Here is a 26,657-nt window from a genome sequence, read left to right as displayed (position 1 = left end):
TAAAATTACTTAAAAATAAAAAAGAGATTAAAAATTAGTATACTATCGTTTGGAGATAATTAAGTTTAAATTTTTGTTTGCAAATGTACGAATAAATTGTTGTTTGCAAATGTATACGAATATAATCGCTTAAATGCAAGATAATCAATATTAATTTGGATAAACGCTCGTTTAACCAAAGATTTGTAAATTATACTTAGTATAATGTCATAATTGATCGTAGTTAAATAATGCGCCCGAATAAACTCTTGCTCCTTTATAACTTACGCTATTTCCTATACATTACGCACGAATAGTCTCGCCCGTAACTTTAACGCGATAATTACACCCAGAAGTATTTGCTCCTGAAGCGAATTTAATTTGACGTTTATTATAACGCAACCAGTCCGTATTCATTATGGCAGCGTTCATTCAACGATATATTTTGACACACATATGAATCCGTTTATCGTCGCGACCTGATGTGACCATCATATTTCACCAATAAATTACTAACCTATGGAGCAAAATCTCTCTCATCTCGACAAGAACATAATTCCATAATAATAACATAATTATCCTCGACGTTACTGTACACAAAGAGCAATTTACATTTCCTTTCAAACATTCGAAATGGCCATTGTGATATAATTGCAACGCGAAAACTCATTTTATTGTGTCCGTATGAAAATAGAAATGCTATTACAATTTAACAATAATTTAATATTTTACTGGACTATTATCAAAACCTGTTATTGGCAACATTAAATTTTTAAAAGGACGCACAGATATATGTAAATATATACTCTTTACACGATCGTGGATCTAAGGAAGGAAATAAACCTTGATCTGATGGCAGCAACATTTGTAACGCGAATGCTCATTCGAATTAATTAGTTATTCCTCGTCCGTCTTCCACAGCATCGTGCGTGACTCGAGTCACATGTGGCGCGATGCACTTGCGTAAGCCTTCAAAATTAGCGAAGTTCGCGGGTTGCAGCTGGGACGCGCGGAGCGTCCTTCGTTAACGCAGGAGCGTGCAAACTCGAGCGACGTGGTTCATTACACACGTATTTGGGATTACCGGAAATAATCGGACAGCGACCGTTGCAATCGGATTAATTCGCATGCCGTTGGCGGCAGGCGCACGCTGACGGTTCGTTACCGTCGACCGTTTAGTTCTCGTTTGTTTCGTTTCTTCTTCATTGCGTTTGACAGCTGTAATCTTTCCTTTTTAATGAACACACGTATCAGTGCGCGTCATCAACAAAATTTCATTCATTACCACTACTTCTGATGATAGAAACAGAAAAGATTATGTATTAAAATTGTCAATTTGATTACTATGCAATTTATACATATGTTCATTTATCTGACTTTTGAAAAATTAATAAATGATAACCCATTAAGTTTCTATACAATGCATCACTCATTTAGATTAGTTTAGATATATTTTGCAAATTTAAACAAAATTTTATATAAATCTACTTTTGGAGTTGGTTAATTATTCTTGCTTAGAAACAAAATGTATAAATTTAAACTTTATACTCGAGTCTCATTTTAGTTTTATTTATATGTGGTTCGTGTCCTATTTCAGTTCTAACCGATTATTATACCATTTAACATTTTAAAGTTTCACGAGGGTTCAATTTAAGTTCGAGTTCAATTTATTAATGTTGCACTTTCTAAATCGTGTTTTAACAAATTCCGTAATATTTATGATAGGAGGAAAAAAGGAAAAGGGAGAAAGAGAAAAAGAGCAAAGGATAGAGGGAAGAGGAGAAAGAGGGGAAGAAAGAGAGAGAGAGAAGGGGGGACCAACAAGTGCATATCATAATCTTAACTTAATCTATAAGCTTTTCATCAAGTTACACAAAAAATTGATAATTTCACGATTACATGAAGATTTTACCTATTCGAGAATATTAGATAGATATTGCGACATACTTTGTTAAATATGTCGCTAAATCTACTATAAAAGGTGCAAAACGCGATGAAAATCGTATAAAACGTGCAAACAAACGTGTTAATAGTATTTCATTACTATTAAATGTCACGCATTACAAGAGCCACGCACCGATGAGAGAGATTTCACTTTTCCACGAATGCGTTAAAGCGTACGAATGATAAACGGACTTTTGCGTGATATCCGTACATTAAAGTATTTGATTTTATCATTTTGGTGTCACTTTCTGTCGCGCAGAATATGTAATTTTTCGATGGGACCAATTATTTGCAGTACGTACAACGTGACTCGAAAGTAAGTTCAATGGCGCTCACACGCGTATACACACAAAAGGTAAAACTATTTACATAGATTATACATATCGTAGTTGCTGCATCTGATTGCGCGGCTAGTAGATGCAAGTTTCGTCTGCGATTCAAAGCATTTGACTTTTGATGTATACGCGATGCATTCTTTACATTACATATAAATTCTCGTTCGGCTACATATCCAAATGCACGTCTATGCAGACAAGCTATATAATTGCATTTTTCTAAAAAATTACAGGTTATAAAAATTTGCAAATAAATACAATTTATATACAATTCGTAGAAATATGTTAACCTTTCTACGAGTTATTGCTTATTCTAAAGTAACGTGTTTCGCAATATATAATTATAAGCTTTAATTAAATTTTTTAAAGATATAAGATCTTTCTATATTTAAACTATAAACAATAATATATATTCCTAAAATTGTACTGAAATTGCTTAATATTTTTATGTTTAAGAAGTAGGTTTAAGAAGGAAAATGTAAATCTCCAAAATTTTATTTTTTCGAAAATATATTGCACAACTCCTGGATTATGAACGACTTTTCATGAAACATGGAACAAAATGAATTAAATATATATATACACATACAAAAAAATGTTTTAAAAAATAATTAATTCTTAATTTACTCCAATGATGCCATTACTGAAAAAATTGGTCACATAAAAGTATATTGTGTAACGCATGTCTATATATATATTGCATTATTAATTTTTAAGTATACTTATAATAATAATAATAATAATTATAATAATTATAATTATAATTATAATTATAATTATAATAATTATAATTATTGCTAAAAGCTTCAAAATTTGGTCCATTCTGCAATTTATTGAACTTGTTCTTAATTACTGCAATATAAATATATTAAAACTGTATATATAACTGTGTAATCAAATATTATTGAAAAACTACTGATATCTTGACAATCTTATATACTGTTTTTAACGTGGTTCTCATTATTTATTGTTTAGAGATAAAATTAGTGTCATTTAAAAAAATATAAAAAGGATTGTGAAATAGGTTTTTCTTTTTATCGACCTAAAAGTGTCGTTTCTCTTTATTGCGTACTTATAAAGAAAATAATTTAGTTGGGAAGCGCTTAAATAATGGAGGGGTTTATACTTTACTTCCTCCTTTAAAAGGCGCTTGGCGTCTTTAGTGATTCTTTAAGCAACTTTTAGCCAGCGAATGGCACACTAAACCTACTTCGTTTAAATTCGGAAAAGTGTAACACGAAAATTGTTTTGAGTTTTGTAGAAACAAATGCGGCAAGTAGAATTAGAATTTTTCGAGCAGTTTCAAGATAATGTAACTAAACTGCCTACTTCGCGTATATACTTACAGATTTTTGTAACTGCAGTTTATTCAAATACGTCTTATGCTTTTTGATCGTAAATGTCTTGGATTCATTGAATCCAAGCTAAACTTTGATCAAGAGAATTATAAAAGTGCGGATCAATGCAAAGACGATTTCGAATCAAAAGATGAATTCCAACGTGCAACGAGAATGTGCAACGATTCTCCCGGAAATTGAAACGTATTACAGGGAGAAGATCGTGACGTTTAATTACGACATTTGAAACAGTAAAGTTTAATACGCGGACTGCTTATTACAATCTAGCATATAAAACTTTATTATATATTTGTGTACCTGCGTCTTCCTCAACTTTTGGATGATTTCTATCGTCGAAACTCATCAAATCGACAATATAAATTCTCAGAATGTTATGTCTGCCAGTAATGGCAATAAAAATGAAACATGACAGAAAAATATGATATAGTCATGATATTAATGTAAATCGGTCGTCGAAGAAATTCTTCCCAATTATTGGAAAACTGGAGAAAGCAGTGAACTGTTACAGGCGGAGAGAGAGGCGGATAGTACTTTATCAAATAGACAGCCTTTCTCTTTTTCTTTTTCTCGGAAGAGGAGGGGGAGGAAGAACACGTAAGATTACTATACGTACCGCAAGCAAGTTTATTTGTAACGGTTATTCAACCGAGTGCTAATGAATCGATAATAGCTGCATCAATCGTACAAACTCGACAAGATCGCGCGGTTTACGTACGTGTATAGAGCGATTTCATTCGGAATCGTCGTCAGTCGAGCAGGCTTCCTTTGTATTTTGCGCTCTATCGCTCGTATTGTTTCCCCATGTTCCGACAAGCGTGCTTAATCTGCTCGGATTACTCGGATAATGCTGGTAAAAGATGTGCCTCTATTTTTCTTCAACAATGTGTATACATCGGGATTTATACGCACGTTTGCAGATAACGGATAATAAAAAATGATGACGAGATTGAAAATATTATCATAAATAAAAATAGAATAAAACTTCTGTCTTTTTTAAGTATTTGAATATTTCTGTAAAGAATGTTATACTATAAATTGAGTAAAGAAAATGCCGTAGACCGGAAAGATGGTGTTTCAGTCTAAGGTAGCTAAATTTAAGCTACTTTGTGCTTCACCGCTTTCTTATATTTTGGAGCTATTGTATATACAAGGTTATTGCAGCTTAACCTGATGTTCACCTTTATACCCTTGGAAAAGCCTATTGAGAAATTTACTGGCTTTCGATATAATCTCTCAAAGTGAAAATTTGTCGCGTCAACTCCGTTGCTTTATTAATTCATTGTCTTCGTCAATAAATTTGCAAGTTTAGCAAGACCACGGTTCATCACGACGAGAAATAGATTCGAGATATCTCTATCGTCCGTTTTATTTCGACTGCACGATTTAATATGTACTCAATGATCAGGCTGTCTCTATGAAATATATACCGCAATGTATATTTATACCCCACATTGAAGTCAAACAAAGTTTAACATGGACGCTCACAGCGACAAACGTTTATTCGAGTACGTAATTTCATAGCAAATTCGACGGGATTGCTACGAGTTAAACCTAATCTACCCGATGCAATAATAATAGTCCATGGACCACGAATGGGATACACGTGTGTTTACTACATGCGATTAAACGTGCAAGTTATTCACAACATAAAAGAGCAGTTCAAATTCCTTACTCTTATCCCTTACTTATCCCTTACTTACATCAAAATACTTGTGATTATATATTCCAAACAAATATTTCTATCATTTTAAAAATAAACTTGTAAAAGTTTGGAAATAATTTGCAAAGATATAGAAGAAATTAAAGCGTTTTAGTACTAATTAATAATACAAATAAAAAAACAGTTGATATGTTTCACAACAGAATAAGCCGATTTGAAAAACTGGTTTTTTTTTTCGGAAAAGTCGCATTCTATATTTTATATTCTATATTTAGATGGTTTATGTAATTAGCAATAACGTAGACATTGAATAATGATCGATTGTATTTCTGCTCAACAATGTAAAATTGTAAAGTTACTATGGCAGATTTATTTATGTAAAACAAATTTTAGTTTAAAGATGTATATCCATTAGTTTACGGTGAATACTTGTATATACCTCTCTCATTATATACATGGGCCGCGAAAAGACTCGTTAATTTCCACTAAACTCGAGCGCTTAATAAGATACCAATAGATCTGCGTCTAATCAAGGCCACTTTAATTACAAGTGTTTAAGAACAACGTTGGGCAGAAGCTCTCGTTTCCCACGATATCATCTGTCACAAGCCACCCGTGAAATAATTAGCCATTATCCAATCCTTGTGGTTCGTTGCCGGGTATTCTAGGGCAACCTCGCGAAAAGTTGGGTCATCCGAGGTAAACTTAAAGTAGAATACTAATATAATACGGCGCACACAAATATCGTCGCAACAGGCGCAACTTAAAAGACGGCACGGCGTTTAATTTCGCTGCACTGGCGCACACAGGCGATCGGGATCGGCGAAGTGCAATTGCAACTCTCTTAATTGCAACGGCAGATAAATACGCCGGCGTAAATTAGGGAGTTTCTGGAAACTTAAAGCGTCGCGGCTGCCGACTAAATTGAGCGATTCAGAACTGGAAGGAAATCATCTCGGGGCATTGTGCGACTGCGACTGCGACTGCGATCGTCAAAGATTCGTAATGACTCGCATACTCGAATACGGCCGTTGATGACTTGCAAAATGCAGTTCGCGGAATCGTATGCTACTAATTCGAATGAGAAAGATTTGCTATTATTTGCGATTAACGCTTCGACGCTGTATCTTTTCGCATAAGTATATATGGCTTACTTTGCATTTTCGCGCGCTATATTCTAACGTTTATGACGGTGAAAGGTTCAATTTCCAGAGAACAGTTACAAACACAAAAAGACATTGCAAAGTTAGCAATTACATAAGTAAAAATTATTAGAAGTTAGATAAATATATATAGATACGTATGATTAAACAACTTTCCAAAATTAATTAGCTCAAAAATAAATAAAACAAAATTTCATTCATAATAAGTTGATATATAAAATATTTCGTTATAAGTTAGTAAACCTATAAAAATTTTGGTAAGACAAGCTCTCTGGGGTAAGATACGTAATGCGGGAAATATCATATAAAAGGCACCTGGTGTTCTAAAAGGTTCGCTTCTAGATGATATGGTCCATTTAGCACAATGGTTGAGCCAGTCCTGGCTATGTTGGTTCACCCGAATCCCAGCGAGACGAATTTGCGAGGAAAGGGGACTGAAATGGGTCGCTTTGGATGCGGAGAGATATCGCCGCTTATAGATCTGCACATGTATCTTGTGGCTGGACGGAGATAATCTAACTATCATAACGAGATAAACGATCCTGGGAGGGACCATAATTGCCGTAAGAGTGACAAATACTCGCATCCTGTTCCCTGGAAACTGCATCGCGTCCTGATCGTACGTCGCATGATGACAGAAATTCAGGAGGTTCGAAACAAAAATGTCATGTGACAACTATACAGAAACATCTAAAATATATAGATTTTTATTTTTAACACTTGTAAAACCTACTTCAGACGACATATAATTCGTATCAAAATTGAGGATAGATTTATTTAATTTTATTGTAGTATAAAAATTATTTTGAAAAATTAAAATACACACACATACATTACAATATATTCAATTAGTAAAAACGCATGTTTTTAATTAAGCATTCAAAGTTAATGTTGCATTACATCTCAACATTTTTGTAATTTATTAAATAAAATAATTGATAAAAAATTATGTTGCATTTTATTCCGTTTTTATTGGGAATTAAAGTTTGATTGAATGACGAACGTCGGATTTAAATCGAACCTCCTGTCGAATGATGGTACTCGTACACAATTTTGGAGCTTGAAAGTTGTACGGGGAAAAAAAGAAAAAAAACCGTAAAAGAGTGATTCGATCTGACATAAATATCCATATCTACACCGATTTTGAAGGATCGTATTGCTTCGTATTGATGGCCACGAATTTCGCAATTGATTTGTGGATGTCTGGCTGCACCAAGGACGGGCTGCAGTACGAAGGAGGGAGAAACCAATTAAGCCGTCAGTGCGTTAACGCGTGTCATTCGCTCCCATATTGTAACCAAGTGTGACCAATCGTGACAATGAGACTTAATTGCACGAATAATAACGGCCGTTGTTCTGACGCCGCTTAATATTATTTTCTGTCTTCTGTCATTTCGCTCATCGTTTTATGTCGGACGTGGCATATATTATTACAAACGAAGAATGACCACAATTTTACCTGCGCGGCTTAACGTCAAATAAACAAATATTATTCCATTGCGATATCACCGCATTTTGATGTCTACATGTTTCAAAACGAATATGACGTTGCAATTTAATTAATTTTGGAAGCTATTTACATCCACGTCATCATAAAAGTAAGCTTGGTAAATCAGGAAATTTCTGCAGTTGAAAATTATAAATAATTAGAAGATTACGCAATTAAATCGACATTCAAAGCATATCATTTAATTCATAAATATCAATAGGTATATGATACACACATGCGTGTAGGCAATTAAACTCTTGAGTCAACGCGCATGCGTGCGTCTGTGTGTGTGTGTGTGTGTAATTTATCAAAACTTTTTGTTAGTGTAATAAATTATTATATTAATATAGCATTGATGATCATCCTAATATTATAGTAGTTTACATTGCAGAGAATATAATTATTAAATATTGAATAAAAAAATTCACAATATATGACTTTATTCTCTCTCTATATGTATTCGATTTCGAATTTTCAAAGTTTCCTGCAAAGTTTTCATCAAAGTTACCACTCCCAAAGTTTTGCACGAATTATTCCGTGGATTCCCGTGAACTTCCTTTCACAACGCGGGACGCCCTTGCGTCTTGACATAAAGGTCCCCCCCCCCCGGTCTCGCGTAAGATGAAATATTTTGGCTTACGTAAACGCAAAAGCCTGCCTCCGAAACACGCGGTTATTACGCGCAAAGGAGCGAGTGCAGGGAAGTGAAGGATGCAATGGCGTGAGAATATTGCAACGATAATGAAAACATCACAGAGTAATTATTTCTGCACGTCTCTCTCTTCTGAATATTATATTAGAGACTATATATGTATGTGCGTTTTTGAATATATGTAATATTCAAATAATTTGGCGATTCTTGAACTTACAGTCGTGTTTTTTGGCAAATATATAACTCAAAATATCTTCATAAAATAATTTTACATCAAGTCCCGAAAGCTTTAGGCAGATTAAGTGTTACAGAAGCTAATAATATATAAACTAATAAAATATGATGCATAGCGAAATTTATGTTTAATAAATTTTATAATTACCTTTAAAATTTTAATTTGTGATGTAAGAAACATGATCAATTTTAAGCGTTTTTGCAAAGATTGAATTATGGAGTAACTGAACAGTTCTGATAAATAAGCGTTCGATCAAATTTAATTAAGGAAAAATTAATTCTGAGTTTCGAAATTCGTTATTAAAATGTTTCACGATACTAATGAGACCTTATATTAAGACCATATATAGAGTACTGCAAAAAAGATTCTGAAAACGTTAGCCTATGTTTGTATTCCATTTTTATCAACAAAAATTTAAATCGATGTATAATTGCTGAGCTATTTCAGATCAAATCTTAAAAGACTTTGAAAAACAAAACTTTACTTAAATACATCATGTGAATAAACTAAATTATTCATGTTAAAATGTCATATTAGAAAAATATATTTTTTTTAATGCAAGTCTACTTGAATCCTTGCTAAAAAAAAATTTGACTGTAAATTCTTGAGAGAAATACTCGAATTTGGAACCTTCAAACTTGGTGTTGTGTGTGTATGAGTCTCATAATAATCTCGATTATCCTATTTTCCAAACAGTTAAAAATTCAAGGGTGCTATTATGCAAATCTGTGTCAAGTCACGTATATCGACTTTTAACGAACAAAATAATAGTCTTGTAATCTTTTTCGTAGTTTTCTGTGCTAACTAAAAAATAACGAAATGTTACGTATATCGAGATCTAAATGCATTTAACAACTAATATGCGAAGTAAAAATGAGTGATATTTCAAGTGATTCCTTTCGTGATACAAACAAGAAAACACAAATAATGATTCTTTTTGTCTAGTACCGTCTAGTAAAATCTTTCATCAACTAGATAGCTAGTCAGAATTCTTTGAAATCCTGGCTATTCCAGTATGACTATTTTCTCGAGAATGCTTTCATACCTGCTTTATAGTATATAGTATATCCCAGTTTTTAAGAACCATTGAACAGTACATGTAGCAACACATTAGTAACAACACTAATGTGTATGAGCTACAAGTACACATGGGAGAAGCTTATTATTGACATATATTGGAACGATGCCATAAAAAGGGACATGGATTAAAAATCGTTCTACATCTTTTTTATCAAAAGTTTATAAAACTGTTCTCTTCAGAATTGTATCAAATAAATCCTTTTTATATTAAATAAATCTAATTTCTCTTATATTTTTATAAATTATATGTGTATTACATATACAAAAAAAAGAGAGAGAGAGAGAGAGGGAGAGGGGAGTGTGATATACTTCAGAATATCTAAATTTTACTCAATATCTTTTAATAACATTTAAAATCAATTGTTTATTAACAAAAATATACTTATAGCTTTGAAGTAATACTGGAACATAAAAAGTTTAATAATTTTCATAAACTAACTTTCAGGAAAAAAAATATTAGACAAAATCCTCGACCTCGACAAAATCATATTCTTCAATTAATCTCCAAGCAAATTTTACTTCGACAAAATTTTAGCTTAGTTATAAAGACACCAAGTTAACAATAAGAAAGTTGTGATAAAGAGATAATCATCTTCTTTATTTATTAAACAAAAATCAAAGAAAAAACTTTGCTATTAAAAGTTAACGTAATAGATATAAGACCTTTTGTACACAAGCTTCTTTTTACGCAACATATCGAAATCTAATTAAAATTCCTAATAATAATAACAAATTAGAAAAAAGTAAAAAATGTATTGTAATATCTCGCTTATATATACAAAAGTACATAAATATTGTAAGAAATTGCTGTATTAGAAATTGCTTTATTAGAAATAAAGCGTTTGATATTACGCGAGCATTCTTATTTAATTACATTAAATATAATATTGTTGTGCATAGAATAAAATCATGCACAAGGGGTATGTCAAGCATGTGTACATATGTTTTAAACAGAAATATGTTAAAGATTTGCCAACGTTTCTCTTCAAGAGAATTCCAAGCGCTCTTACAAAGATTGAATTACATTTCATTTTCCGAGAGTTTCGCGTAATATAAAATCACTGTCCAGCGACGGCGGTGGCCATAACACTGACTGTTCACGGTCTTATTTATGATTGCGCCGTGTCTGGCATTCTCGTCTCGGCAAGAATGACTTATACCCCTCTTAATTAAAAGTTTGATTAAAGCAAATCTCCGCGATAAAATCTACAAGAAAAATTGGGCCAACATGGCCTTTTACGTATACTTCTCAATGCATCCCTCTTTTTTACCACGTAATAATACTCAATAACGCGTACAGGTATAATAAAAATGTATTTCCTCTTGTGCTTTAAAGCTCGTGTTTTAACGAGTATAAATTGTTCTTTTCATTCAAAAATAGAACTATTTTAAAATTTTAATTCAATGTTTTTTAAACTTATTTTAAACTATTAACATATAAATGACTTGCAATATTTAAATATATAAATTTGCATTAAGAAGTAAAATAAACTGCCTTTAAAAATGTATTTTATTACAGAGAGAAATGTTCTTCTTCATTTTTTTTTTCCCAGAAAAATGACGATGCTTGAGCTGCGTCACTTTCGAAGCAAAGTACAAATATAAAAGTTTAAAACACCACATAACATGTATATAACCATATTGTTTGTACTTTTATATACCATTCCTGAGTAAAGATATATCTCCACATGAGATTGTGATTGTACTATTTTATTCATACTTTTATGCCTTCAACCGTACTGATATGTGTCAGGGTGCCGTTGCTGACATAACCATTTCGCTGAATGAAACATCACATTAACAAGGCTTCCAGAATCAGTAATATGAGATCTTAACATATGTATAATACATAATGCAATACAAAAATCACGATCGTTAAACGTGAGGAAATAACATATGAAACACGCTTTCATATATATTAATTGCATCAACTAAACATATGTGATAGTAGTAAATAAAAAATATAGTCTTTATTAAGAAAGATTTAAACAGACATCGATTTTTATTTATCGTCAATGCGATAATAATGTAATACGGAATATAATCGAGACCATCAATAATTGACTAGGTACATCAGTGTTTATCGTGCTCCATTATGGCTCGGTCGTTGACACTGCTGATGCCTGGCAAATCTTTGCCGGCCAATTATCATTTTTACTCTCTCGTCGGATTTGTGATTACGTTACTGATTACGTCGACCAAAGCGCATTCATTAACCTACCATCGCAGAATAACCAGCGTGGAATCTAATATTATACCATATCGTGAACTATAGGACAAATTTAAACCACAATGTTGTTCCACATTTAGTATTAAATAATACATATTCATAGAACTAATATGTTTCATATAAATGATAACATATATATGTAGGATGTATTACGTGATGCTTATATCTCCTACGTAAATTATTATTATATTCTATGTATATGTACAAGTAGAATGCTTAAATTATCAGTATATAGTAGTTAACTAAAATTGAATTCCATTTTAAGCAGCATCTAATAACTTTTTAACTAATAAGTTTGCTGATGCTGGCATGTTTTTATTTTGTAAGTCTTTTAAACTGCTATTTGCAACAAATTATAAGTGCTTAATAATGAATCAATGATCATGTTTATTAAATAATGATAAAATGACATTGTATACTCCCGAATTTTATTGTCGAGACAAATAGTGCAATTCGGGCTTTAAACCAACACAATCACGTGAGAGTTCACGAAAAGCCAACTAGTATCTGAAACTAGAATACGAGAAATGGGTTCGGATTTATTTGACAGAGGCAGGACGAGACGTTTAACAAACGCACAGTGGCAAAAAAATGCATTAGTGGTTAATTCGGATGTATTTATATATTACGTCGCTCGGCTAGGTAAAAACACGGCAAAAAAATGCCGAGTCAAGAATATATATGCCAGAATAGTGAGATTGGAGTTCCACCCGCTGGCAGAATTTTATTATCCTCGCAAATTTTGGTACGTGAATTATTCTCTGTAGGACACATTTTGACTCGAAAGGTAAAAACGGGAATTATGAAGAATTTCAAGTCAAATCTCTTGTTATATTCAGCAATTTTATGTAAAAATCACGTACGCGAGATTTTGAACAAATTACTTCCAACGTCTTTCTCAGTTAATCATAAAAATAAAGCGAAAAGAAATACGATTGTAACTAATATAACATACAAATATTAATAAAAAAATCATTAATAAATATTATTAATATATTTTTTATATTTTAAGTAGTTTGTCACTATAAATAATTTTGTACAAACTCTCTTAGCTGTTATAAAATATAGCTTTTCCTGGTTAAATATCATTTTATTAAAGTTATTATGTTACTTTTCAATCAATCTGCCCTATTTTTGTTGATCTTTCTATCGATTCTTAACCCACAATCTTTATAGATCTATCAGAAAACAGCCTCTTCCCCTTCCACCAATCCCCAAAGTTACTTCATACCCCAATGGGAAATTTCGATCTGCAGTCAGCAGGGACTCTCTCGTTTCCAGCTTTTTGCGGAATGGATTTGTAAAATCGATCTCGCCGTCGACTTCATGTTTTACGATTTTACGAATGAGAGAACGTGCGAAAGAAAGACGATTTATTTCGTGCCAACCTTCCCTCCCCGTTTCCAGACATAAACGCTCCAGACGGAGTAGATGCACCTGCATCGATGCGTTCGTAGTGCATAAAAAGGGGAGAATAAAGGTGGGTGGAGGTAGAAAAGGACTTGGTTCGCGTCGACGTGTTTCCTCCAAGCCGCTTATCGAGCACGCCGGAGCTCTTACGTTTCTCCAGCGCTTCGCATTCTCCATTCCTTGCCCTTCACTTATTCTTCTCTTTAGCCTCGTGTGGAGTTTAAAATCAACGGTTGCATTTGTGGTCCTACATTCGCATGGCAAATGGAAGCGAATAATTCTATGCTGGTTTTTAACCTATTTACTCATCGCGCGAGGAAAAGACAAATCTAAATAACGTGAAGTAAAAAAAGAAATTGATGCCAATACCGCTCCACTTTCGTAATCTATAAATTATTGTTTTTCTTTACTATCCCATTTTATACTACTATCCCTTCAGTAAGTTTTAGTTGCTTTTTTTCATCGGTGTTTTACATCTTCGGAAAGAAACTAGAAAGTTTCTTTTCATATTTTAAGACGACGATCTTATATAGATCTTGATAGTAAAATCTATATAGAAATTGAAAAATCTTGCAATAAAAAAATATTAGGCACCAAGAACTTTGTAATCTAGCAGTAAGATTTTAAGACTCGATATAACAATTTCACGCCCTAAGAATTCTAAGAATTTCAATAGGTTAAAGATATGAGAGCTCAATATTCTTAGAATCCAGAAATTTCAGAAATTCAAGAAATTCAAAATACAAAAATTAGACTTGTCTATTGGCATATTTCGCGTCGAATTCATATTATAATTTTGTTCTTTCGCGAATATTTATTTATTATATTTACGAGATATACACGTGAATAATGAAAGCCGCCATAGGTGGCAAACGCCACGATAAGCGCAATTAATTTCATTAAGGAAAGCGAGGTACGATAGCCGCGCCGATTTCCGACAAAGCTGGCGAATGTTTATTATGGCTGAAGTTTACGAGAGACGGATCGCGAACTGCAACGCGAAAATGTTGAGTTTTCAGCGCAGCAGTTATGCCAATATAAAATTCTTCCGGATTGCATGCACAAAGTTACGTTGTTTATAATGTATCTTAGCTCCAACTTTCGATGGCAAAATAACTCGTTCTCTAGCTCTTGCCCACTCTCGTTGCTTTTTATTTGGTCGGCAACGCTCGCAAACGGAAGAAACGGAAGTCGTGCGTTATCGTTGTCGTTTTCCTTAATGTTCTCAGAAACTGCTGAAAGATTCACGAACGTAAAAAAAACGATCGCAGGGACTTCGCCTAACTAAATTTTACGGCGTGCTTGACTTTAACTGTAATCTTGTTGCAGTCAGAAAAAATTGCATTTTTATTCGTTGTTTGCGAAGGCGGATATAAACATGACCGGCAAATATATTTAATAATATTAATATTAATTAATTAATTAAAATTAACACGTTGATCTTTTGTGTGTTACATGGCATTATAAAAGATTATTTGTTTTTCAGAAAATCACATCTTTCTCTGCTTCGTAACTGTGCATAAACTTCATATACAAGGAGATATGCAACATAATACTTGATGACACACTTGTACCTGCATGAATATGTAATTGTACATGTCATCGCCGGCTGCATTTTGCAATCGGCATTCGTCATGGAATCGAGATCAATTTTCACACACGATATAGCTGCAGAGAAATTTCTGCAGCACCGTCAATAATGTATTATTTATCATCATTATCGTATTAATCACATCGCAGTACCTAATATTATTAAATGTTACAAATATGTCAAATGTTATAAACTGGCAAAATAATATTCTGTAGATAAATGCCAGCGTGGCATTATATTATATAATACATATTAAATACAACACGCGCAAATCTAAGATATTAAAATAAATACTATAACATTTATAATATCGTTATTTAAATTTGCATAAATATTGATCAATATTAATGCGCTTTATAATCTGTCTTTTTTTAAATTTCTAATGTAAAAGGCTATAAATTGGTCGAATTGGTCAAATAAGCTTACATATACTTTACAGTAATAATTTCTGTTCTTTCATAATCGTTAGATGTCAATGTCGATGGTAAGTTGCAATTCGTTAATCCTCAAACGATGAGAATTTCAGAACGTGACGCGACATCGGAAGGATAATCCCACGACGGAGCACTTAAGCGTTTAAACTTTAACCCGTTCAATACGCCGGCTCGTGTCGCGAACAATCTTTTCTCCGAGACAGCAGCCGATCGAGAAACAGTCGTAACATTCGTCTCCCATCGAGAGAAGACTTCGAACAGAATCAACCCAAGGCCGCGATTTATGTAACCGGGCCAGGTGTGTGAATAATTCAGACGGCACTCACCAACCACGTTGAGGCTATAGTTGAGCGACATCTTCGGCTCGGTGCTGACCTGGCACTCGTATACGCCGGAATCGCGCTGTTGCGGCGACTTGATTTGCAGCGTCCAGTTCTCCGACTTGTCCGGATGGATCACCTGGAACCTCAGATCCGACGTGTACATGAGGATGCCCGCGCTCAGGATATGCATGTCCCGTTTACGCATCCAGGACACCTGCAACATAAACAATACAATAACCTGTACTCGCACCTTCTACGCAATACCTTCTACGTTTGCTGCAGTTTGCTACCGCAGACATTTCTACTTCTTCAATTGCCTATCTCTAATTCATTTCTTGTAATTAAAAAAATCTAAAGCTAGCTAAACATCTCCTTCAGCTCTAACGAATAGAGTTCTGGAAGATTATTGATATAATGTTTAGCAGTTTAGTATTGTACATCAATAATTCTTTTAATAAAATAAAAGTATGTTAGTCCTTGCAATTTTTTTTATTGATACTGTCAGTTTTTATAATATTATGTATGTATTGAGAAATAAAGTATGATATGTTTCAATATGGTAGATAGAACAACTTTTCTTTTAGCACATAACCATTCTATCTCTTAAATTCGAAATAGTGAAATGATTGATGAAGTGTCTAATTAACATAAACTTTGAATCGCAAAGATATTCAAATTTAGGAACATGTTATAAATGTTTAGCACCGGAAGTTCTCAAGCATCAACGCCTGCGCTGCTACAATACTGGCCCGGGGAGCCTGCAACGTCTTGGTCGAACAAAGACTACGGAAAGCATCCACAACACCGTAAATCCCCGGTTGGTCGACGTGTGTGTCGCAAACGATCTCTATAGTCTCTCATTGTTTTGCGCGCGAACATGTCTGCCGGCTATTTAAACGCCATCAGAGTTTCGGGGCGTAATTTCCGAGGGCGCGTTGAAAACGGCAGCAAAATGCAATTATTAGATCTCTTCCCCCTTCTAAAGACTTTTCTGTGCAGTGCAGTTTAAATTTCTTTAACACGAGAGAATTTTGAATTCTCTTCTCGTATAAATTAGTCCTCATGCAGACTCAAGCATGGCTCAAGTAAAGATTTGCAATTTCTTTTAAAAGAAATATTTCTTTTCAAAAGAAGAAATAACTTATTTAAGAATTTGATTTGAATTATTTTACTTTTCACGTATTCCTTAATCTGTCTGATAAAATACAATGTAAAGTATATATCTATATATTATAATATTATAAATGTAAAAGGAGCGGGAGTTCCTGTACCCCGCATGGGCACAGGAGAATAAACCACTTACTACTATTGGATTTCAGATATTTTTATGCCATGTAAAAGTTAATTCACATAATATGGCATATAGAATAAATAAATAAATAAATAAACAAGTAAACAGATTTCCATTTATATTACATGCTTCTCTGTCGCGATAAAAATTTACAATAATGTCAGATAATGTAATCATAACATACTCAAAAATTTTTCGAGTTTTCTCATTTTATTTTTTAAAAGCTTGTTCATTAGATAGTCTATGCTGCTTTTAACACTGTATAGAAGTCAAAGAGACAAGTGGTCTGGATAATGTTCAGTATATCCATTAAACGGGAATGAAAGGTATAGAAACCTCGATTTAGATAGGCAGCTTAGCCACGCATATCACGGCGGCGTACGATGCACTCGCATGATTGGATGATACCTTTGCGAACAAACGCCACGGGCTAATTCGCGCAACGTGCTACTGAATTGGAGGTCAGCCACCAGCAATAGCGATCTAACCCCGCGGGGTAGTGCTGCGTGCTGCATCAAGTGGATTGATTGTCTTCTATCTCGCGACGATCATCATCGGTCAACCATGAATTTCATTTTGCAAATTGAGTTCTCTGCCCAAGGTAGCCACTGGAAGAGAACTGAACGTTCAGTGCTAAAAGCATTAATGTATACAACAGTCGTCGACGCTGTAAAAACAATTGATTTTTGATAAATCGTTGATGGAGATTGATTATCCCGCTATATTTCGATCGATACTACATTGACGTTAGTGCGTTTAAGGCCAAAAGCACGTTTCTGCGTTTTAACCGTGTGAAACTCCTATATGTCAAGATACACGTTTTCAAAGTATTTTATTTTCTGATAAACAATCTAATCGATTTTGATTAAGTATTTATTATTATGACAAATAATATAAATTTATGTATATTGTTTATAAAATTTGTCATAAACAATATACATAATTTATAAAATTTAATATAATTTATGCTTTATTATATGTTAACATTTGTCTCTTTTAGAATATACAACGGATTCTCACGCCTTTTAATTTTGTGTGTGTGTGTGTGTGTGTGTGTGCGTGCGTGCGTGCGTGCGTGCGTGCGTGCGTGCGTGCGTGCGTGCGTGCGTGCGTGCGTGCGTGCGTGCGTGCGTGCGTGCGTGCGTGCGTGCGTGTGTGTGTGTGTGTGTGTGTGTGTGTGTGTGTGTGTGTGTGTGTGTGTGTGTGTGTGTGTGTGTGTGTGTGTGATCAGTATAAAATTTTTAATAAATAATTTTCAATTTTTTTCTGACGAGATTACACATTTGATTATATTTTGTTTTGTAGGAGCGTTCAATGAAATAATATGCACACTGATAATTATAAAAGTCGAGATGCACTTACAAAAAAGATGTGGCATTCTATATATATAGTGATCCTACAACTGTCAGAAATAATATATTTATTATGATCTAATTTGGATAATGTTTACATTATGGCAAATCATCATTATGATACATAACAATGTCATCCGTTAGTTGTCATACGATATCGACTAATACGTTTGTTGTAGGATCGTTATTAGCGATGCCTATTAAGCATTGGTATATATATATGCAATATAATCCACACCGCATTTGCGCCAAGAGCGCATGTTTCGCGCGCTCTAATGCAAACGTATGGACGTAAATAAATTTGCTCGGTTGTTGAATTTACCTTCCGTGTAAATATACTGTACATATGCAAGCTGCATACTTAAAATTTGAAAACTTCACGTATTACTACACTTACATCATTAATTAATTATTTTATTCATATATTCATTTATTATTATTTTATTATTGGCGTTTCTTTCTCTTCTTCTCCTTCCCTTTTCTCTTTCTCCTCTCTTTCTCTCTCTCCCTCTTTTCATAAATTTAGATTTTAGTGAAATAATTATTTCATACATTTTCTCTTGGACACACGGAGAAAATTGTTACGGTTGTTACAACAATGTTCTCTATGATTAAAAGAGAAATGTATGTAAATTCAAGTTAAATTGATATTACATTCAATGTAGCTGTTAAGATATGCCCATTTATACAGTTGTCATAACCGTAGTTCTTACGATACGTAACATTCGATTATAATACCCTCGTATATGGTTGCCTCAACCAAAGGATTATTGCTATCCCTCTTATGTGGTCTGCAGCACACCTATTATGGTTGAGAGATCCATAAGATATAGCTGCACGGTACAGCACTAAATCCCTGCATGATTGAAAGTTTAGTTCCATTGCGCGCGCAAAATAATTTCTGCATCGAATAAAGTGGATTTGATAAGGATGTTTTAACTTTAAGGCTTATCTATATAAGACGCAGAACGCGAGTCGCAAGCACACACACAGTCTACGTGTCAATCTAACCTCTATACACAAAGAGGTTAGATTGACATGTAGACTGTGCGTGTGTCTTGCGACTCGCGTTCTGCGTCTTATGTAGATAGGTCTTTATAAATATACTTTTTTCATAAATATATTTACGAACACAAAATTTCGTAATGAGCCGACACCGGTTTCTGACATTCACCCGACATTATAAGAAATATTATATCCGATTATATTATATATCCAATTCAAAATTTTATTACTCTTTTTAAACTGAATTTGTTTCTTAAGATGATTTTTGAAAAATTATATATTTGCGCTGGTTGACATATGTAGACTATATATAACACTAACATTAAATTAAGAAGTGGTCTACCACGTAAGGCAGTTGGCTCACAATCCAGAGGTCCCGAGTTCGAATCCCACCAAGGTAAGTGTGTTTTTATATGTGTTTTTAAATACGAGAAAATATTTATAATTATAGACTGCATCTTAAGAAACAAATTTAGTTAAAAAATAGTAATAAAATTTCGAAATAAATAATTTTTTTTGTCGGGTGAATATTTGTTTATTATGGTTGTAACATCCATATATTATGGTTGCAACATCCATATAGTAGCTACCCTCACTAAGGTTAGGGCAACCATATGGAAACTATATGAAAACCATAGGTCACTTCCAGAGTACTATGGTTCCCATAACCCTTTTGTATGGATGGGCGGAAATTAACATTATTATTTTGTTGTAGCAACCGTAACTTTTTCTCCGTGCAATGCTTTCCTTCATTATACTAATGTAATAAATTACTAACGCTGCATTATTGGCAAGTTAATGTAAAATATAACTCTATAAGAGAAATATTATTCATAAATGAGTACGTCTTATATTTGCACTATTTGGTTAAAAAATGTTATAAATATTCTATATATATATATATATATATATATATATATATATATATATATATATATATATATGCGTGTATATTACATTGGTAGCATATTTTTTGAGTTGTTAGTAGTTAGTATTATACACTTTTAAATATAACTTTTATATAGTTGTTCGATACGTAAAAAAAAATTAGCTTATAGATTTCTCGTGCAGAATGTAATACTCTATTTAAATCATATTTTTCGTCGTATTTTCACTAAATGCTACAGTATCAAACTCTGATGTATAGATTTAAATCTAGTGATCAATGATTCGAAAGTTAATCGGGTATCGGTTATCGCGCATAGTATTTCATATTTTTATACACTTCTAAATAAGTTACGCAAGATTATCGAGCGATATTTTAATCGACTATGAGAACGGAAGAATACGGGATATAGACGCCGTCGTACATCGTTTATAGCCACGTAAAACCGGCAAATTCGCCGCACAATACACACGGTTTACCGCGATGGTGCAGGCATCTGCATGCGCTTCATTATTTATGAGGTTGCTGAAATAGCCTGATCGCCGCTCATTGGGGATTGACGGGTATCGATTTCGCTTGTCGCAAGTCCGCGGCGACGATTACGCGTCGATCCGTATGATGGATGTTCGATTCGCTAGCGATGCGACGAGATGAAAAACGAGGTCCAGGAACCGCGAAGACAAGCCTGCAAATTTTCGATATAAAATCACGGTGTTCCCAGTCAACATTATACGACGTGCATTTGAATAGACATTCAATGGTGGCTGACATATCTTATGGCACGTATCCATATACACAAGATTGCCACAGAAAATGAATTTTGAACTTTCCTAATTTTTGCATGTTTTGCAGACGATAATAGAAATTTTTTTCATGACCAATATGTAATCTTAAATTTTAACGTTAATTTAGAAGCATGAATTGCAGAAAAGATTGTTTATATTATTCAAAGTACACATAATACACAAACTTGAAAATATATTAAACATAATATAATCTTAAATGCAATTCAGGCCAACAAAAAGTTAATAAGTATTAAAAAAAAATATAGTTATGAAGGAAAAGGGCGATTGAATAAAATATAAATTTTAATTATTCTGTTGATTAACATCGCAAGAGAAGAAAGGAAGACTAAACAAGAAATGGACGCAAGAGTGCCTCAAAATCTCAAAAATGCCTCCTCGTGATAACACGTAAGATATATCCTGTGAAGTGCGCGAGTTTTGAACGCATTTGACTCTAAAAATGTTAGATATAATATTGAAAAAATTATAAGTACTCTTTAAAATAAGAGCATTTATATAGAAATTGTGAGCAAAGTTCAAAATTTCTGGCTCTTTTTTATATGTATATTATTTCCCTGATTTTGGCTAATTTAAATTTTCATAATTTTTCACGGTTTTTCTGATTTTCCAAGTCTGTGGCAACCCTGATATATTATGTCAGCTACTAAACTTTCATGTTAATTTTTTACTAATGAAGAATGAATGCGAGAACGGCGACTTCAACTGAAAGGAGTCTTATTTAATCGATCGTATAATTCCGATGTTGACATATTATAATTGGCCCTCATAGAGTTTAATAACATCCATCATGCGATCGTGTAATTATTAAAAAATATTTTTGATGATTCTGCATTTCAAATCGGAAAGCTGACAATATCCATTTTTCATATATAGTACCGTTATTCAATGTTATATGCCTCGAAATGGCTTTCACCCTTCGAGCGCTGAGTCCGTTGCGAGGTAACTCTCGCAAATTACTTAGACAGTTATCGGAATAATGGACGATATTTGGACACAGGAGCTTTCCGCAAATACCTAGCGCGTGAACAATAGTCACAATGCTCTACCGAAAGGAGTTTGTTCGCCGGAAACTAATGCTCCGGTTGCCAATCTCAAATTTCATACGTGTTTGACCTGCATCGGTGTACACGACTTTAGCACGAAAAACGCGTGAAAAACTATCACGATTTGTGATAATTTACTTTGTCCTAATATACCTTGGATTATTTTATTTTATTTTTTTGCTCGCAAAATTAGAAAAATCGGCGGTGATTTATTAATTATTAGCAAAAAGCTCATCTATATATATGGTATCACATATTATATATTTACAAACCCATAAAATATTAAAATTTTTCAAAAAAATATTTAAAAATATATATAAAATATAAATATAATAGCACTTCCCCATTAAGAAAAAAGAGATTTTTTTTTTTTATTTATTATATAAAAATCAGTTTGTTGCAAATATAATATATTATAATTATTATTAATATTATATTAATATTAATATAATATATTTATAATATCGCGAAAGAATATGTTACTTATTGCAATGCTCTTTGACCGTGATAAAAATAACAAATTAACAAAACAGAATTTTAGTCATTAATGGAAAGTATTAAAATTAATAAATAGGTACGCATACATTTAAATATACACATATTTTATCAAATCTAGATGATAAAGATTTTTTCTTTCTTTTATAACTTGTCTCAGTCTATCCAGAATTTATGTCGCGGCATGAATGTGTGTTCAACAGTAGAGACATAAATTTCGCAAAGGCTTTTTTCAGGCCATCCGACGGCCACATTTTTGCAGGTATAATCTTTTTCGTTCACAAATGGAATCCACTCGATAGAAAAATGTCGAGAGCTTTCAGCCTTTTGAGATAAGTGCTTGTATTGTGCGTAAACTGTCAATTGTGCGTCACAAAGCAATAGTTAATATTTCGTCAGTTTTCTGCTCGAATTGCCAGATCAAAAAGTTTCAAAGCTAGAATCCATATAGATATATATATATATTGTAATGTGTGTGTGTATATGTGTGCGTAGAAAGTTTCAAAGCTAATAGAATAGTATTAAAAAAAAAACGTATGAAGATGTGTGTACGTATGTTGCATGTGTGTGTAAACATTATAAATAGTAACACAACTAAATATCATGCGACTTTAAATTTTTAAGATCGTATTTTACTTTCACATAATACATTAATTATGATAACACTATATATGTATTAACAGATATAATGCAATATCTAATACACTTAACAAATGGGTACAAGTTAGAGTTTCAAAAAAATCAGAATAATCAATTCTAGCAAAACTTTTCTTAAAAATTTAATCCATAGCATGGTTGACTATGACTATTAGAATGTGAGTGCGATTCTCCTTAAGAATTAATATAAGACATCTCTTACGCACATTTGTCCTATCGGTGGAAAGCTTATCATCAATTTAGGCGATAACAAATGACTAATTACACTTTAAATATTTCACAATTGTGCCAAACAATACATATGGCGCACGATTAATAATGACACCTGAATTAAAATAGAAAATGCCGTGCGTGACGGGCACCGTTGATGAATTTTAATTACGCTCTACACACGCGTCCCCGCACCACATCAGGAATAGAATTTATAACGTTCCGTTGTGTAGCGCATGGACGATTTAATTTAACAGACTAACAATTTAACGCCCGACATTTTTCCCCACCGCATTCGCGCGTTTATTAATCCATCCGGTTGCTCATAACGAAATAATTCTATTTCTCGCGCGATCGCTTTCACGGTATTTCGCGCGTTAATTGTGGTCGCGTTATCATCAATAGCTTGACTATGCATGCGAGGATTTATGTGCAATGTGTGTAACCTCATGATACTTCTAAATATCCCACTTTCACATCTCGCACTTATAGTTAGTGCTAAATGTACCCATCAGCTATAATATTAAATCTTATTACACGAATTTTTTACACTGATCGTATCCAGCGTCATCGCGGACTAAGAATTTTATGCACATTAAACTTTCATTTCATAAAGTCTCATATAAGACTCGCTTACATCAGGAATTGCCTTGAAAATCCCGTAGATAATGAAAATTCGTAAGACAAGTTCGTAATAAAAACTCGTTTTCTTTTTTTAGAAATGTTATGTTTCTATTAAATACATGCAATCGTTAAAAAAGTAATAACAATCCCCTGCCATTAGCTATTAATAATATGTTTCAAATAATACGTAAATAATATTTAATCTCGAATTGTAATAACGTAACAATATATTTCACGGACATATTATATACAATGCAGCTATATATAAAATTTTCATTTGTGTTTAAAAATTAGTTTCTTTCATTCTATCAGAGATGAAAAATTAACCACTGGGCTCTCCCTTGTTCGTAGATTTTTTGGGATGGAAGAGAGGATGAAACACGGACATCGCGTTCAAAAAATCGCAATATTTGTTTACTTTTTACGGGTTTATATCTGGAACAATGTAATTTATGATTCATAAATGTGAACGCTCTGTATGTAACAATTTCTATAGATATATGAAGCTAACGACATAGTTGCGCTGAAGGAACGTATATAAAGTGCCAAGGAAGTCACATACTTATACTTTCAATGCATTAGATGTTAAGGATATCAAAATAGAAAGAATGGCACAATTCTAATACATAAATAAAAATTTAAAAAGTTTTTTGCGGTGATGGCACAATTTCAATGTATACTTTTACACAGCACACGGTGTATTACTTCATATGCAATGTTATACTACTGTCCACGTGGGGAAGTGATAGAAAATGGGAAATCTACATTATTGTTTCATTGTCAATGTAATATTTATAAGCAATAATTATTTCTTTGGAAATCAATATTTTACCTAAATTTATATAGATTTTATGTTCAATAATTTTATTATCAAAATAATTAGTAGAAATAATTTTAATTGTGTTGCAAATAATCATTGTATTTCACATGACTATTGAATATAGAATTTCTCGCGATAATTAAATTCAATATACTAGACAGAAGTGATTTTGACAGAATACAGAATTGTCGAGTGCGTGTAATAATGTACAGCAATCATGTGTTATACAATGTCGAAACAACAGTAATTGTACAGTTAACAAAATTGATTCTCGACAAAGAAATTAATGCACACTCTACATTACAATTACCTCCAATGTAGTGAAATTTGTATAGAGTAAAGACGTGACATATTTTGCTATCATATTATTGATGTCAGACTTTCATCAATTTTTTGTCATGTAATTATAGAGACATAAGTCTAAAGACACGTGACAATATATCGCCGTTCGGTTTTAATCGATACCGACATCCATTGCAAATTTGACAGAACATCCAATCAATCGGGATGTCGTAATGAAAAAAACCGCGTTAGAAAAATTAACTTTATATTTCACGTAGTGAATTTCGTTAATTAATCGCGCTGCCAAAGATTATTATGGATTGTATGACATGCTAATCAAATATCGCTGTTATTTGCATATCATGCAATACTTATTTTCATTTCAGATGAATGAGATAAATAACATTTGCCATTACTGATAAAACATTAACAAAACTCTGTGCAATCTAATAAAACTGGAAAATTATTATTTAAATATCTTCCATTTCAGCCATATTTCTAACTAGTAAATCTTTTTTTAAAAATAAATTATTAATTTTTTAAAGAAATTGACTTTCATTTTTTGTTTGAAGCAAATTAAAATGTCGTGGAATGTCAATTATTTACAAATAAATATACGATTCCCAAAAGAGAAACAGACAAATCTTGGCGTATAATATTTTCTTAAGGTAAAGCGTGTAAAATAATTTGCCTCGCAGCGATACGTGACCACGCGGGGCCAATTTGCGGTAACGGCGCCGTGCACTCCGTGGTAGACGTGCCTGGGACGTCGCGCGGGTTTCGGAATCTATTCCTCCTCCCAGAGAAGCACGAAACGCGATAAACAAACGAAAATTACATTGCGGGCCCCGATAGAAAAATAGAGGCGCGTACCTGCCTTGCGGCAATTCTCAAAGCGCGGCAAAGCGCAGACCACACTGCTCGAAAACTTTCGTTTCTTATCTCGACAAAGAACAAAAAAGAGAAATGTGTGTGTGTGTGTGTGTGTGTGTGTGTGTGTGTGTGTGTGTGTGTATGTGTGTGTGTGTGTGTATGTATGTGTGTGTGTGTGTGTGTTTGTGTATGTATGTGTGTGTGTGTGTGTGTGTGTGTGTGTGTGTGTGTGTGTGTGTGTGTGTGTGTGTGTGTGAGAGAGAGAGAGAGAGAGAGAGAGAGAGAGAGAGAGAGAGAAAAGAATCTATGCGCGTCATTTCGGGCATGCGACGCTTCCGAATTAGGACACCGCAATGCCTCAACCTCAACCGCGGGGAAACAAAGTCGCTTTATGTACCGCTGAAATTTACATCAATGCAGCTGCGTCGCG

At 33.3% G+C, this 26,657-nt stretch overlaps 1 protein-coding gene across 1 annotated transcript in view; it reads right to left on the bottom strand.

The window, feature by feature from the left end:
- Dpr1 (defective proboscis extension response 1) overlaps window positions 1-26,657 on the bottom strand; it is a 319,413-nt gene that overhangs the window by 133,205 nt on the left and 159,551 nt on the right. Inside the window, exon 3 of the mRNA XM_077405921.1 lies at window positions 15,887-16,097. Within this exon, the coding sequence (XP_077262047.1) occupies window positions 15,887-16,097 (211 nt within the window). The remainder of the gene's footprint in view (window positions 1-15,886; window positions 16,098-26,657) is intronic.

Source organism: Temnothorax americanus, unplaced genomic scaffold, assembly GCF_048541705.1.
Source record: "Temnothorax americanus isolate GAGA-0224 unplaced genomic scaffold, ASM4854170v1 Scaffold20, whole genome shotgun sequence".
Taxonomy (NCBI): domain Eukaryota; kingdom Metazoa; phylum Arthropoda; class Insecta; order Hymenoptera; family Formicidae; genus Temnothorax; species Temnothorax americanus.
Note: the sequence above shows the minus strand (reverse complement) of the source record. Positions and strands in the feature narration are given on the sequence as shown.